General features: G+C 46.2%; 1 protein-coding gene across 9 annotated transcripts in view; it reads right to left on the reverse strand.

Annotated features, from left to right (window-relative positions):
* ARHGAP25 (Rho GTPase activating protein 25) overlaps positions 1–17,202 on the reverse strand; it is an 87,703-nt gene that overhangs the window by 19,549 nt on the left and 50,952 nt on the right. For 5 of the 9 annotated variants that reach the window (XM_005599920.4, XM_070236280.1, XM_070236278.1 and 2 more), the window contains one exon: positions 13,093–13,209. The exons of the other annotated variants lie outside the window; for them this stretch is intronic. In XM_005599920.4, the coding sequence (XP_005599977.3) occupies positions 13,093–13,209 (117 nt within the window). The remainder of the gene's footprint in view (positions 1–13,092; positions 13,210–17,202) is intronic. 9 annotated transcript variants of the gene reach the window in all.

Below are 17,202 nucleotides of genomic sequence, written 5' to 3' on the forward strand. Positions count from 1 at the left end.
GCTACAAATTTGGAGCAGTCTCTGTCAGCCTTTTTCCACTGACCCACATTTTTACATATTTAAAATAACTTGTGGCACCGACCCAGCGGCACAGCAGTTAATTTCACACGTTCCTGCTTCTCGGTGGCCCGGGGTCCTCCGGTCTGGATCCCAGGTGCAGACATGGCACCGCTTGGCAAAAGCCATGCTGTGGTAGGCATCCCACATACAAAGTAGAGGAAGATGGGCATAGATGTTAGTTCAGGGCCAGTCTTCCTCAGCAAAAAGAAGAGGATTGGCAGTAGTTCGCTCAGGGCTAATCTTCCTCAAAAAAATAAAATAAATAAAATAACTTGTTTTTACTGAGTATGTGTTGTGTGCTAGAAATTGTGCTAAGCCCTTGCACACCTTTTTTCATCTAATCTAGACAGCAACCCCATGAAGTGGTAGTATCATTATACACACTTTAATACTAAAAACACTGAGCCCTAGAGGCACTGATGAACTTGCCAAGGTCAGCGGCAGGGCCTGGTACAGTCAGAGTTCAAGTCCAGGCAGTAAACTCAAGAGAATGTGCTCTTAACCACAGCAGCAAGCAGGCCATTTTGAATTCTGCTTGTGTCATATCGTATTAAAGCCTGATTGTCTATCACATTCACATGGGTCTCTCACTGTATTAAACCATTGAGGCATTTTTAATTATTTACGTTGCTTACTATGGTTTACTATGATCAACATTGCCACAGAGAACATGTTCATTCACCTAGCAGAGCTCTTGGAATTATGTGGTGCAATGTGTAATTTCTAATTAATTGCTTAATTAATTAATTAACATTTGGATGGATGAACATAGGCTTTTCGTTCTTTTGAACTATTTCCTTAGGGCAAATTTCCACAAGTAGAATTACCAGGTCAAGTGGTTTGAACATTTTTACGACTTGATGGTATGCAAATTGCTTTCCAAAAATATTTTTCCAAATTATACTGCCTCCAGCAAAGCATGTGTGGACCAGTTCCACCCCAGCCCTGTCAGCACTTGGCCCTCTAATTTCCCCACCCCAGTGGTGGAGCAAGGTTAGTTTACAAATCAGGCCAATCGCTGGCTACCTCTTCTCCCACTTGCCCCCATGCCCTTCATTTCCTGCAGGTTCAAAAGACAGGTCACGGCTTCAGCTCCGTCCTGCCTGATTTTCCCTCTGTCGTAAGTAGGGCTCTGCCACACCGACCACTTCAATCCCTGGGACACTGGTTCCCAAAGTCCTTTGGTCTTCCCACGATTCTCTCTCTCTGGTTGGTCGCCTATATCTAGTCTCTAATTAATGCAGATTCCACATTAACGTGGTGAGCTCTTGAATGCAATGCGTCCTCTCCACTCCTCCATTCTGCCCTCAGACAGGCTGGACTCCTCTCTCATCTACGACTGCTGTGGTCTCTTCTAACATGTTCAAACCTCTCCTGCTTCTTACCTTTCTACACCACTGATCTAGCTGAGCACATCTCCCCTGTTTTTAATAGTCATCCACTTCTTCCCCAATTGCCACAGCAGTGTTTTTCAAATCACCCCTCAAAATCCCAAGGGTTCCTCTGAGGCCCCTCCCTCATCATGTCAGGTGCTGAGAGGAGAGGGCATCAGATCTAGAAGGAGCTGAGCAGGTGGGCCTCTGCACCCTCTATTCCCAACCAGATCTGCTGGGCTGTTGTCTGTTTTATTTACAGCATTCCAGTGAGACTTTGGCTGGTTAAGTCTTTCTGGGCTAAAGTTTGAAAACTTGGGCTGGCACTCCTTATACTGGCATTGGGCCTGGCCCCACCTGCCTTTCTGGCCTGACTTCTTGTCACGCTCCCAAAGGCACCTCAGCCTGATGTTTCCAAAGCCCACAGCACCCTCCAGTCCTCACACCCTTGGACAGTCTCTTCTTCTTGCCCAGTCTGTTCATCTCTCCCTTCCCTGTCTGCCGGAATTCTACTTGTCTTTCTTGGCCCAACTCAAATATCATCAACTCTGCCCAAGCCTTTCCTGACCCCAGCCTGAGACACGCCATCTTTACTCTGTGTACTCATATCCCTTCTTGAATAACCCAAGGCCTTTCCACAGTGGGCTGCAATTATCTGTATGTACCTGTGTCCTCTGCACAACTATAAGTTCCCTGATGCTGGGAAAATGGGCAGGGTCTTTTCTCATCCCCAGTATTTAGCATGGGGCCTGGCACAAGGAAGACAGTCAATCAGATCTACTGAATTACTTAATGAATCATTTCATCTTTAAGCAAATTCTCTCCATGATTAATGGTAATTTTGACATTTCTTTAAACACTAGTAAGGATCTCCTCAGTAAACAAGTTCAGCTACATGCTAAGAATTATTGAGTGCCCTGCCATATGCCAGCAGCAGGCCACGTGGAATGGGCTATGCAAGCAAGGGCATGTGAGACATTCTTGTTTTCAATTAACGTACCATTGAGTTATGAAAATGAAATGACCACATGTAAAATAAAAACAATTAGAGATTATCAATAACTATGTAGAATTAGGTTCCTCTTTGTCTGTGAAAAGAGCCGGATAGACATTTTCACCAAATTGGAAGAAAATGATTGAAACCATCTGACTTAAAACACAGACCACATGGCATTTGTAAATCCCTTTGAGGGGTCCAGGTAGGGGCACCTCAAAGGGAGAAGCAAGTGTGTTTCAAAGCAGTCGAAACTTGGGCTCAAGGGGCCCAGTGGACTCGGATAGGGAAAGATATCCCAAAGACTATGGAAAGATGTGCACAGAGGTGTCAGAGCTGTCAAATGTGAGCTCCATGTCTGAGGTCCTGAGGCCGATGCTCCACTTTGCAGGTGATCTGGAATCAAGCTCCTTCTCACACCCCTTTGTGTAGCCAGTCCTCTAACTTTTCTCCTCATCAAAGTCTATCAGACTTGTCCTGTGTTCATCCTCTATCCCTCCACACCCCACAGTCAGTCATTTCAATGTCACTCTCACCAGTAGACTCATTTCCCAACACTCCTTTTCCCTCCAGCGTCTCCAACCTGCCGATTCCCGATGCCCTCTCCATGCCTTCATATGGCCACTGAGAGCTTCCAGGGAACACAGCATACCACATCACGGGAATTTCTATTTCCAATCTCTGTAAGACCTTGGTTCCAAATCTTCACGATGCCTCTTGAGGTCAGGACCCATTCCCTCTCCTCTGAGCAAGTGACCTTGTCTCCTCTTTCCCTTATCTCCCCAAATGGAAGACATCATAAGTGAACTCCTTCATCTCCAGTCCCTGCCTTTTGTATCTTTCCTCCTCTGTCTCTCTGCCCGTCCTCTCTCAGAGGTTTCCTCTGAGATTCTGCCATCTTGAATGTTGGTTCCACCCCTTCCATCTTTTCCAGGACTTCACTCCTTCTCTTTGGTATCTTAAATTTTTCTCTTTCAATTGAAAGAGCCCACATGAGTCTAAGTCTTTACAATTTATTAGAGAATAATCTCGCATCCCAGCTCTCATGCAAATGACCGATACTTGCCTTTCTTCTCTTTACCAATACACTCATAGAAACACACGTCTACTTCTGGGAAGTTGTCCACCCTCACAGCTTCTACTTCTTCCCTTATTATTCACTTCTCAACCTCTCAACCCATCTCTCTCTGGTTCATCTGCCTGCAACTGTCCATCCAACCTGCTCACTAAGATTTCTAGTGCCTTCCTAACGGCCAAATCTGGCCTGTGTTCATTCCACATTCTACTGGTCTTCTCTGAAGACTCTGATGGTGTTGATTCTCCTTTCTCCTCAAGACTTTCTCCCTACATGGCTAAAAAACCATCCACTTTCATTCTATTCCCATTTCCCTGCTGGCTCCTTTGCCGTCCCCTTCCTCCATCTGTTCCTTTAGTGTGTCATGTCTGTCATTCCAACTCAGATGTCTTCTCACTCTAAACATTCTCCTTGGGAAAGGTCATATGATTCCATACATTTGGATATTATCTACAAACTGATAACTTACAAATCTGCATACCTAGTCTAGGTCTCTCTATATATCTCTATCGTCTCCATTTCCACTTCTCTCTTCCCCTGCCCCCTCTCTTCCCATAAGTGCAACACTGAATGGCAGTTCTCTCAGAGTGTCCTCCAGTCTCACTTTCATCTCGCCTCAACACTCCCAAATCACTGCTTCTCCTGTAGCCTTGCTTGCAGGCAATAGCATTCCATCAACCAAGCACCAGGCACTGAGAATACAAATCCATTAACACAAGTTACCTGCACTCAGCTAACCCAATTAGCAAAAGAACTATCTGCAACACCCCTGTTTCCCTCCAAACAGTTCAGTACATTCTAAATATGCCTTAAGCCATCTCTCTCCTCTATCCACACTGCCATTGTCAAAATTATTGTAATTTTCTTTGCAACTCTGTTTCTTACAAATTCTTTCCACTAGAATTCACAAAATCGTTCAGCAAACATTGACTGAGCATCTGCTGTGGGCCAGCCTCTTTAGGAGCTGGAGATTATGATAGAAAAAATGAAAAATGGTCTTTGCTCTTGAAAACTCTGGAGCCAATGCCCTTCCTCCTTCTCCCCACCTGGAAACTTGATCTTCTGGCAAGCATGAGTTCAGATGTCTTCTCAGAGGCAACTGGCCACTCCCTCCTCAGCGCTCACAGAGCTCCCCAGATACACCTCTATTCTATCACTTCTCCTGTAGTTTTATGATGATTTATTTAAACATCTCTCTCGTCCACTGGACTGTGGGCTCCTCAAAGGCAGACAGCCTGTCTGGCTCACCATCTATTTTTATTTCCTGGCACAGAGCCTGGCACATGTTGGACCAATCCTCAAAGGGCTGTGACTACTTGCTGTTTCCCCTTCCTCCCTGTCTCGCCCCTTCTCTCTCGAATGCACTCTGATCAGCACTTCTCCAAACTTGCACTTGTCAAGGAGATCAATGGCCTTTACATTTTTAAACTCCAGGGGTCAAATTCTCAGCCTTCTTAACTGCTCTGTCAGCAACATGTGACACAGCAAATCACACCCTCCTTCTTGAGACATTTTTTCAGATGGCTTTCAGTACTCTCTCTTAGTTCTCCATTTAGCTCATGGGCCATTCCTTCTCAGCCTCCTCTGACGATTCCTCTTTTTTCCCCATTCTCTAAATTTTGGAGTGTCCCTGGCCTTCCTTTGCTCATCCGCATGAACTTCATAATTTCGTGGCATCAAACGTCACCCACATGATGAAGACTCCGAACTTTACATCTCCAGCCTAGAAATCAGTCAAAGCTATTTCCTCCAACAAGAAATCACCACTGCATGCTCTAGAGATATGAGGACCAACAGAGTCCCCTCTCACATGAAAGAAAGAACATCCTGGTTTTCTTTAGTTTGTCTAGGTCAGGCTTTGCCACTCTTCATCTCAAATCACATATGAGGAGTTTAGAATCTAAAACATCCCTGGAACTCCAGAGACCCAATCCTGAGTTATACCTACCTCTGACTTCTGGGTCCTGATCACCACCCATTGATCCTCGGTGGACATGAAATAGCCTAGTTACGGGGATATAGGTGAACCGAGAAATCCCAAGAAAACTAGGGAAGGGGCCAAGGAAGGAGGAGGAGAGCAGAGAGTAGGTGGGATGTACTCAAAGACCATTGTCCACCCAACAACACTAAAGGGCAAAACCCAGGCTCCCCCGCTGTGCCATGCCCTCCTCGGTGCACCCCCTCCTTCAGGGAACCAGTGCCTTACTGCTCTTTCTACCCTCCCCAGCCACTCATTCACTCAGAACTGCCCATCACTTTGTACCAGCCACCATTAGCAGACGCTTTTCCATATTAACAGGCACAAATCTTAATTAATTAATTATACTATGTAATATTATAATTATTTATAAATTTAATCAATTTTATGACGGAACTGCCCTAGAAGCTTTCACACGTGCTCTCGTTTAATCCTCATAAGAAACCCTACAAAGTTGATATTATTGTTCCATTTTACAGATGAGAAAACTGAGACTCAGATTAGGAATTTTTCCAAGGTCATATTTGCCCATGATTCTAAATTCAGTGCTTTAATCTCTTTTGTTTAAAGTCAGTGGAATAAAATTATCTAGGCAAAATTTCAGACATCATCAAGTCTTAAGGGGAGAGGGTAAGCGGTCTCTGCTCACAGGCCATCTACCACCCTTTGCTTCTCAAGTCCCCTCTCCAAATTTGCTAGAAAACTCCAGGACACCGGGTTGGTTTGGAGAAGTGACAATGGATAGATTAGCTGTTACCTCCTTTCTATCCTCTTCCCTCCTTTATCATCACTCAAACACTCCTGGGTTCAGATTAACAGCCCCTAGTCCCTCCCTACCACATCTCCAGTCCAGCCCAGGTCACCAGAAGGGTTCGCCCTACCCTTCTGCTCCCTCCTTCCCATTGGCCCCATCAGCCAAGCACTGGTACCTGCTTCCCAGGGGCTGGTTTCCAGGAATGTCCCCATCCCTGACAGGAGAGGGGAGAAGAGCTGGGTAAAGTGTCTTTTAGTGGAAGAATTGAATCACAAATTAAGGAAGAAATACCTTTCTTTTGGAGCTTGGGGGTTTTCCTCCTGAAATTCCAGCAAAAGAGCAGTGCCAGGGCAGGAAAGCCACAGCCCAGCTCCCACTGCGGCATCCTGGGAATACGAGGCATGGCGGGGCCCACGGAATCTCAGCCTCTGCTGGGCCAGCCTCAGGCCTTTCCTCCTCCCCAAGCTGGAAGAACCATCCTCTCTCGCTTCCAGATCAGCACATGTTTGTAAATACTGCTCAGGTTCCGACTCCGGCACAGAAACCATGGGATCTGTCGGCACCTGCCCCAGCCCTCCCTTCCTCCTTCCCACACCACTTCCCCTCCCAGTTCACCTTTATACACATGACTCTTGGCTTTCAAAGAGTGAACATAAAGCTGTCAGGGCCCGCAATAAAAATAAGTGCCTCCTTTTACTTAGCGGCTAATTGTCAACTGCCATTCAAAGGATACCATGGAGGTGGATTAAAAAAAAAAAAAAAAAATCCCACACACAAGCCCTTACCAGCATTGCTCCATACATCAAAGCCTCTGGCAAGAACACAGGACTTCACTTAGCGCTGATGAGGCCAGCCCACCATCCCCTGGAAATGCTTTCAGAGTTGCACGTGGCTCAGTGAAGCCTTCAGAGAGAATGATCTTGGAGTTGTTGGGTAAACTGAGATGATTTCCCTCTCCCGTTGAGATTTAGCAAATAGTGCGGCAACCCTAGCGGACATACCCAGGAGACTTGAAATGGACTCAGCATCACGAGAGGATAGTCAGGAGCAGGGAAAGATTGCCAGGAAGGACTCTGGGCAATGTGATGCTGCCAACAAAGTGTCCATCCCTCCATTCATTCACAGGCCAGGAATCAAGGACTCATCTTTGACACCACATTCTCCTTCCATATCAAATTCCCTCCCACGTCCTGGCATTGTTACCTCCAAAATGTTGGGCAATCCTGTTCACCTCTTTCTACCTCCACCACCACCACCCTCGTTCAAGCCACCTTAGCATGAAGACTGCCATCTTTAACAAGGCTGACTCCACTGTTGTCACCTTCCTCTCACTGCAGAGCCTCTTCTCCTTTCTGTCGCAGGATCTGTGCACATGCTACTCCTCTGACTGAGACACTGTTCCTCTTTTCCCTCTCTGCCTAGTTCGATTCTACTGCCCCTTCCGATATAAGCTTAATCATCATTAATTCAGGGAAGTCTTCCCTGAATTTCTTGACAAAGATTTGTTTTTCTCACATGGCATCATGTGTTTTTTTCATCATGGTACTTTTCACAGTTGTAATTTTATGGTTCTCCTTGAGATTTTTTAAATTAATTTTTGTGTCTTCTACTAGGCTGTGAGCTCCTTGAGAGAAAGGACTTTGTTGTTTTTTTTCTCTTCTCTGTCTCCTTTCTCACTATTGTACCCTCAGTCCTAGCACAGTGCTTGGCACATGCTCAAGAAATATTTATTGGGTAAATGAATAAATAAGTATCTGTCTGGTGTTAGGATCTGGGGGAAGGAAGGATGAGGGAATTAGTGGAAATAAGTAAAAATCAATCCTCTTAATGTCTAGTTTAGCTAGAGAGAAAGAGCCAGCACACATGGAACAACAATGAATCACAGAGACAGCACACTCCCACAGGCTAACCCGTGCTGTGGATTGTGAAATCATGCTCCGAAGGATGCAGAGAACTTAAGAAATGAGAGGAAGAAAAGAAACCCAAGGCATATAACAATTCAATATTTATATACTCTATGCCTAGTGTTGGCAAACACACAAAGGTGCTTAAAACACGGGACCTGCCCCAGGACCTCACACTCTGGTTGGGCCAAGCAGAGCTATGCACAATGTAGTGGAGTGCCTATGGCCTGAGAAAAACTTCAGATGGCCAGCCTCCAGGAGAAGAAAGCAAGGCAGGGCCTGACTGAATAACAATTTGCAATGTGGACTGTCTGCTCCCTACGCATGCAAAAGAGACCAGGTTTCAATGTGGTGCTCCAGGGAAGGCAGAGCCCTCTTACTAAAAAGAAGGGTGGTTTGGAGAAAATGGGCAGCTGTGAGCCTGGGAACAAGTCACCAGAAGTTGAGACGTGATCACCTCTCTTCCCTTTCTCCCACTTAAATTGGGAAAACCTGGGATTGCATCCAGACCTTCTGGGAAGAAGTTAATCTAACCTTTCCAGCCCCGCCCTTAGGAGAGGGTAGTAGAAAAAAAAAAAAACTGGCTGGCTAGGAAGGAAAAGGCTGGAACAGTGAGATGTACCAAGGTACGGCTCTCCAAGGTGTGATACTGTGATTTACAACAAGAAATATATATTTGGTCTTCCACCCATTTCCTGGCAAGGAGCTCCTAAAACTCTTGGAATTTCCTGTGATGAGAGGGATAAAGGTATCTTTTGTTATGTTAAAGAGGTGACTTTTGGAAAGCACCTAAGGATGGGGGCTGGGTACCAGTGGACCCAAACGTGATTAGAGGGTTGGAACTTTCAGTGTCCCCCCGCCCCCCCACCAACCTCCAGCGAGGCAAGAGGGGCTGGCAACTGAGTTCAATCACCACTGGCCAATGATTTAATCAATCATCTGCATGATGAGCCTCCATAGAAACCCAAAAGGACGGGGTTCAGAGAGCTTCAGGGTTGGCGAGCATGCGGAAGTCCGGGGAGGGCGATGCACCCGGAGAGGGCATGGCAGCTCCATGCCCTTTCCCCATACCTTGCCCCATGCATCTTTTCCGTCTGGCTCCTCCTGAGTTAGATCCTTTTGTAATAAACCAGTAATCTAGTAAGTAAACTGGTTTCTTCAGTTCTGTGAGCAAATTATTCTAGCAAATTATTCAAACCCAAGGAGGGGGTAGTTGGAATCTCCGATCTCTAGGCAGTTGGTTAGAAGCACAGGCGATGGATGATCTGGACTTGAGACTGGCCTCTGAAGCGTGTGTGTGGTTGGGGGCAGTCTTGTAGGACCGAGTCCTCAAGGTGTAGAATCTGACGCTGTCTCTGGGTAGAGAGTGTCAGAGTTGAGTTAAACTGTAGGACACTCAGCTGATCTCTGAGAATTCACACACACACACACACATTGGAATTGGTCCCAGAATCAGATAAGGAGAGAGGAATGTTCAGAGCCAGCTACGAGGCAGGAGCAGCCAAGGGGAAGAAGCCGGGTGTGCCATGGGGACCAGGTGGGTCATCTCTCCCATCAAGGGAGAAAGGAGACAGAAACGGGACTAGGGCAGGCAGAGAGGCCTTAGCTTTGCCAAATTGTCACTAGAGTGACTACTAAAACTTAAAGTTGGGATTCATTATCTGGGGCATACAGATGGACTACAGGGGTCTGAAAATATTTTGCAGTTGAATGCAAAATAGTTTCATCTGAACATTTTTCTGGGAAGAGTTTCCATAGCTTTTGTCAGATTCTCTAAGGGGTCTATGAACCATAAAGAGCTTCATCAAAGCTCACCATTAATGTGCTTGGAGGGAGATCATTCTAGAGGGAGCAACCCATTTACCAAATAATTTCTCAGATAAGCTGATCATCGTTTAACAAAGAGGAAAGCCTAGAGGGAGCAGAACATAGTACTTCTATGGGGAGAGGAGGCCATTCCTTCTCCTAATCATTTAATAAATATTTATTGAGCACCTACGATGTCAGGCACTGTTTAGATGCTGGGATACAGCACTGAACAAAATAGAAAAAAATTTCCTGCCAAGTAGTTTGAAGCTTTCATTCTAGTGAGGCGAGACCAACGATGAACAAATGAGTAAAATACTTAGCATGTTAGAAGCAGGTAAGTGCTAAGGAAAAAAGTGAGTCAGGAAAGAGGGATGGGGGTTTGGGTGGGGAAGGAGTTCAACGTTAAATGGGACGATCAGGGGAAGGCTCACTGAGGTGATGTTTGAGAAAAGGCCTGCAGAAAGCAAGGGACCAAGCCTTGCAGCTCCCCAGGGGAAAGAGGGTTGCAGGCAGAGGAAACAGTGAGTGCAAGGGCCCTGAGGCAGGAATGTGCCTAGGGTGTTTGAGGAAGAGCAAGGAGTGAAAAGGTAGGTTCTGGGTGGGAAAAGCATAGAAACTTTCACAAAGGGCTGGGAAGAGGCAGCAGCAACATATCTCAATGATGTCACACTGTTTGTGGGGACCTCCCCTGCCGATCTAGCAGACTCTATGAGAGGCACTTTCCAAGTGGGATCATGGTGCGGTGACAGAGAGCCGCCCACAGAGGCAGGAGCCCCGGCCCGGCCCCTCGATAGCTGGGCCCCTTGGACTAATCATTGACTTCCTCAGAATCAAAGTCTCCTGACTCACGAACAGGAAGAACAGATGTCTGTCCTGCCCCATGGCCTCAGACTAGACTCTCCGATCGCTGTCTTAAAATGCCTTCTTATCCCGAGATTTATGATTTTGGTTCAATAAGACGCTTTTTACAAACAACTGAAATGCCACATCAGAGCCGAACCTGTTCCTTGAGTTAATAAATAGTGCTGGGCTCTTCTTTCTCCTGACTTGGACTTTCCCCTGACCACAGGACTTATGCTTGACTTGCTTCTCAGGGTAGGGGCCTTGAGGTGGGGTGAGGGAGAAATCCCCTTGTGGACTATGCCTGAGTGCAGCAGCTCACCGTGGCGAGGCTGAGCCAAGCACCACATGGGGCACAGATGCTGGTCACAGTGCACCAACGGCATCTGACTCAGAGCAGGTGCCTAATTAAGGCAATATCCACGACCCTTGTCAGGGCAGACAACCTAAAGCACTGGACTGGGGAAACACAACATGTCAATGTGGCTCACCACCTCCTAATCCAGGGCAATAGGGAAGGGAAGGCGAAGATTATCCAGGTGGAATGGCATGTAATACAGCTGTGATAAATAAACACCTCATCTCAGCCTGATTAGCATCGTAAAAAACTGTGTTTAGGAATTGGGAAACAGTTAATGAAGCCGAGATACTCCTTTTTGTAACAGGATACAGCTGTTCAGGAGGACTGTGGCACTCATTCTTGAGTTTGGATGTTCCATCCAGGTCACTTCTTCTCTTGAAGCCCCACTAGGAGGGTCACAGACCACAGGACTGCCTCCCCACCCCAGATCCTGGGGCCGCAGGTGGACTTCTGAGCCCAGCTGAGCCAGGTGGCTCCTCATTCTCAGGAGTTTGGAATCGGGCGGTGGAGGTTGAGCTCAGCCTCCGCTGGTGCTTGAGGGAGAAATACAGGAAAGCCGGGGCTGGCACAGCAGTATCTGGGACAGGTCTAAGTACTGGAGGGCTGATAACTACACGAAAACAGGCAGGCATGCAGAGAAAAGCGGAATGAGAAGCTGCGTGGCCGCAGAGAAACCAACAGGACAAGCTCAATGCTGATGGTCCAGATCTTGGTCTTAATGTCTTGAGTTCTCTCGGTGGTTCTGCCCTAGGTTTCTTTGGGTAGCTACTGTACCTACCCAGGAAATCCCTCCTTGTTGTTTAACATCATTGCATGCGGTTTCTATTTCTTATAACCAAATAATCCCTGAAATGTACCAATTAAGATCATATAGCAATTAAATTATATAGCAATTAAGATAGGTATTAAATTGTATATACTCTATGCTTGTCATTCTGAGAAAAAAAGGAACATATATATAAACATTAGCTGGAAGGAAAACAAAAATATCTCCGCTGCTTTTGGAGGTCATTATTTTCCTATATTTTTTCAAATTTCCACAGAATTGCTATGGTGTTCATAATTCTTGAAAGTGTTAGGCAATCAAATGAATATTTAATATTTGAGCTGTAAAACCCCCCAAATGATTTCCAAAATAACGGCAGCACAGTTAACAAACAATCCCGTATTATACAGTTATCCTGGAGTTGACACAAATAAGCGTGTTCCTAAAAAGTTGGAGGAAAATGGCCACTTGAGAACTCATCCGTATCAGTTCTTTCATATTTTTATGAAAGGAAAAAACACATACTGGATTCACCTGTTCGTTCATTTCAGATTTTTTTTTCACATCAGTTTTTCACAGGCACGGCCCTCCTCTAGTCTGGACACAACCCCGGAGGCCCCAGAGAGCTCAAACACTTGAGTCATGGAACCTAGAAAAGTGTTCATCCCGAGTACCTGCAAGGCTATTCCTGAACCTCGCCCCAGTCGGACCACCCAGTTCTGGATGGCAGCTCTGCCTTCCTGTGCTGCTCAGCCTAACTTAGCTTTCGGCATCGCTCTGGCTATCAACGCTCTCAGGTTCCACAACCCCATAACCGGGCCGACTCATGCTGCTGCAGAATGTTAGTACTGCCAGGGACTAGGGTCAGCTGGTGCAGCCCATTCATTTTACAGGTGAGAGTACCGCGGCCCAGAGAGGAGAACGGACTGCTTCAGAACATCACCCACATTTGCCAATGAGTGCAAAGGGCTTTCAGTCCTTCCAACTAAACTGAAGGTGACTCTTTGAGATGACTCAGGGAAGGAAGCTAGAGGCTTAGCCATGGGCATGGCCTCAGAGCTGTCCTCTGGTGGTCTCCCTTGAACACTGTTCAAGGAGAGATCATGTCTGGAACTACCTCCTCCCCATCCCTGAGATGTCACAGACACCTGCCCAGGAAAGCCTGCTGAGGTCCTTACCTCCAGAGGGTGTGCCAGCGACTCTCCTAAGGAATTTAACCCACTCCTCCATCTCCGCCTGGGAGCTGGCCATGAGGACATAGGAGTCCTGTCCCGTGCGACACTGGTCCCATGAGGCTGGAGGAAGAAGTAACACTAATGAAGGTCTTAGAGTGGCAAGGGGCTGGAGCAAGGGGAGGAGATGGGAAGCTGAACCTGATTTGTTTCCTTGGTTCAATTAAACAACCAGTCAAACAACACAAAAGCATAATCTACTTATCCTCAGTGGAACTGAGTATCTATGCACTCCTGTTGTTTTTGCCAAAGCTCTAATTCTATAGATAAACCACTGACCATGGTGGTTTACAACTGGGATGACTTGGGCTGAGATCTGCTCCCACGGAAGACAGAAGCCATTTCCTACCAAAAAGGAAGAGGAAGTTCCAGGGGTGATGTCAGTGTCAGTGTTAGAGGAGACAGGATCAGCGAACACAAGTTTGAGATTTCAGTCCATCATGCCAATCACAGACACTTTCCTAAGCTACCCCTGAGCTCAGCTATGGGGATGGGAAAGGGAACCACAGCTCAGGAGGGAGGGACAATGAGCACGTGTGCCTTTCTCACAAAAATGGCGCTTCCTGTTCAGGATTTACTGCTCTCCTGCCTGCACAAGGCATTGCAAATGGTAGGTCTTGATACATAGTTGGTGGGCAAATGAAGTTTGTCAGGACTATCTTCACCATTTTCACTGTAAACCCAAGATTATAGACAGACACATGTAGTGTTTCCTGGGTTGGTGTTACCAAATGGACAAAAGGGTAGAGAAAATGACAAGGGGACAGAGGTGGGGAGAGGAGACCAAGAGAAAGGATGAGAGAAAGTGACAAAAAAGAGAAAAATAGGGAGAGAGAAGAGAGGGAGAGAGAGAGCATCAAGCGTGGGTCTTAGGACAAGAAATTAATAGCAATCTCTTTCAAATACAGGGTACTATTAAATTTCAAAGTGCCTTTGTAGACAGCAACCCATTCTTCTCACAATGTCAGGGCATTTTCCTCAAAAAGAGCCTATTCTAACACCCAGGTTGTGACCAAACCTGTATTTTCTTGCAGGACAAGAAAAGACTTTCCAATTCCCTTTGGTTCTGGTCCCTTAAACCTACCTTAATATCACCGAGCCTCATCTTCTTTTATGCTTTGGGATGACCTGATTCTAAATCCATCTTATCATGGGGTCATCAGTTCTTCTGACCAGAACGGCCAGTCCATGGAAGCCCTGGCCATTCAGGAACATCCTGAGAGCTGAGTATTTCCAGAAGTAAAATGGGAAGTAAAAAGTGCTCAGGGAAGAACTAAAGAACTAACTCAGGAAGCACAATACCTCTTTGACATAGAATAGGGCTCTGGTAGCATTTCCACTCTACAGATGACAGAACTGAAGCCCAGAGATGCAAAAGGACCCGCCCATTGATACCCAGTAAGTTACTGCCAAACTTGAGGCAAGGCCTCTGGTCTTTCTCCCAATAGTTTCCAGTAGCCCATATTGCTTTAAATTTGACCAACCTTGGCCAAAATTTATCTGGCATCTACCATTCTCTACCATGCCTACACTTCAGACTATTATATTATCAAGAATATGCCTTCTCAGGGCTGGCTCTGGTGGCCTAGTGGTTAAGTTCAGCATGCTCCACATCAGCAGCCCAGGTTTAGTTCCCGAGTGCAAACCTATACCACTTGTCTATCAGTGCCCATGCTGTGAAAGTGGCTCCCAAATGAAAGGAAGATTGGCACAGATGTTATCTCAGGGTGAATCTTCCTCAAGCAAAAAGAGCAAGATTGGCAATAGACATTAGCTCAGGGCGAATCTTCCTCAGCAAAAAAAAAAGAACATGCCTTTTCAGTTTACCCTGATTCCTGAGAAATCCTTTAGTTCCATCATGGTAACCCCACTCAGAAAAGTCCAGCTCTCTAGATGGTCCTGAATGGCCAGGGTTTCCATGGACTGACCCTTCTGGTCAGAATAGCTGATGACCTGATGATAAGATGAATTCAAAATCAGGTCATCCCAAAGGGTAAACATGGTGAGGGTCAGTGACATTAAGATAGGTTCAAGAAACCAGAGCCAAAGGGAATTTGAAAATCTTTTGTTGCCCTACAAAAAAGTTACTGTTTGGGCCCTTGGGGTGCCAGGACAAGCTCTCTTTGAGGGAAATTGCCTGACATTAATACAAAGCCCATGAATAGCAATCTGCCCTCAGGCACATACTTTCTCTGATTTCAACAGTCTGTTCAATATGCATCACCTCTTGGGCTGCTTCCCTTGGCAGAAAGGAAACTCCCTTCTTTTCTTCCTCTGCCTAAGGAACTCCTATCCATCCTCTAAAACGTAGCTCAAGTGTCATCTTCTCTAAGGATCCAAACATCTCCTCCTCCCACTCTAAATTGAGTGAGGAGTCCCTATTCTAAATTCCTTAACATGCTATCCTTACCTCTATCACAGCAGTAGCTAAATTATCCTGGACACTGGTTTCCTTATCATTAACATTGAGGTAATTACTTAATATGTCCGAAACTAAAGCCCTGATCTTCCACTCAGAACTTGCTTCATGCACAAATCTCAGCAAATCCATCTTTCCCATTGTCTAGTTGAGAACCTTGACTTCTCTTTCAAATCCGTCAGCAAATGAAGTCCTCTGTACCCTCAGAATGTGTCCAGAGACTGGTTGTTTCTCACCCCCTTCATCGTTACGATCTCTTACTTGGATTATGGCAGTAGCCTCCTTGCTCATTTTTATTCTCAACTCACAAAAGTTTTAAAACAGAAGTCAGATCATGTTACTTCTTTGCTCAAAACCTCCCAATAGCTTCCCACCCTTCTACCATAAAAACTAAACCTTTTTCAACTGCCTATAAGTGCCTGTAAAGTCTGTGCCCTCCCCCACCAAATCTCCTCCTTTTCCCCCCATCACCACTCCACTGTAACCACATTGGCCTCCTTGATGTTTCCTGAACATGTGAAATACGCTCAGAGACCTTGCACTGGCTGTTCCCCTTCCTGGAATACTCTTCTTCCAGATATGCACAGAGCTCACTCCTTCAGCTCCTTCAGATCTTTGCTCAAAGGTCACCTTCTCAACAATGCCTATTCTGCCTGCTCTATTTAAAATGACAAAGCAACCAAAGCCACCCCCACCTCAACCAGCGCTTTCTCTTTCTTTGCTTTGATTTTTTGCATAGTACTTATCCTAACATAAAAACTGTAATAAGTTACTCATTTCCTTGGTTTGTTTTCAGTCTCCCCCGCACTAGACTGTAACCTGCATGCAGCCTCTTTCGTTCTTTGCTGAATGCCCAGTTCCTACGATAGTGCCCGGCTCATAGTAGGTACTCAGTAAATTTGTTGTAACCTCTCATAAGGCAGTACGAGAATTAAATGCAACGTAAGCCCACAGAAGGACTAACGCCCCCATCTCTGAAGACTCCCTTAGGGTGGGAGGAGAACAGATATTTATTCTGCTGGAGGTAAGCGGGAGGAGGATGCCTGCCCTAAATTTTTGCCTGCCTCAAATAAAGAAAAACATAGCATACCTACAGTGAAAGTCTTCTCTGTGGCCTTTGTGCACTAACAGTGGTGATCGCGGAGAGGGGGCCTGGATTAGGAAGGCCATTTCTTAAGCCAGCATCGGCCCCTGAGAATCATCCTGGACAAGAGGCTGATCAAAAAAGGGACCAAAACTTCTCTACGTCATAACATAAAGGGCGTCTCACTGTAGGTTGGGCGGAGCCTTGGGAATGATGGCACCTTTAGGAAAATGGTTCCCTACCTTCCCATTGCTTTAGAATTGTTGTTTGTCCTTATGAGGTGTATGTGTGCTGTGTGCATGCATGTGTACGTGTGTGACTCTGTCCAAGAATTCCCCCAGCAGCCAGGAGAATGCTGCAAGTAAGAGTGAGAGTAAGCGGACAAACCTTCATCCACCGCAGCACAGCAATCTTCGAGGGTCCTGGACTTCGGTGCAAAGCCCACAGTGCATTTGCAGCTGGAGCTCTCAAAAGGGTTCCCCCAGACTGAAAATTCAGGCTTTGGGACACGTGTTACCACGGATGGTTGCATCCTATGAACTGGGCTGGGGAA

The sequence above is a fragment of the Equus caballus genome, chromosome 15 (genome assembly GCF_041296265.1).
Source record: "Equus caballus isolate H_3958 breed thoroughbred chromosome 15, TB-T2T, whole genome shotgun sequence".
NCBI lineage: Eukaryota > Metazoa > Chordata > Mammalia > Perissodactyla > Equidae > Equus > Equus caballus.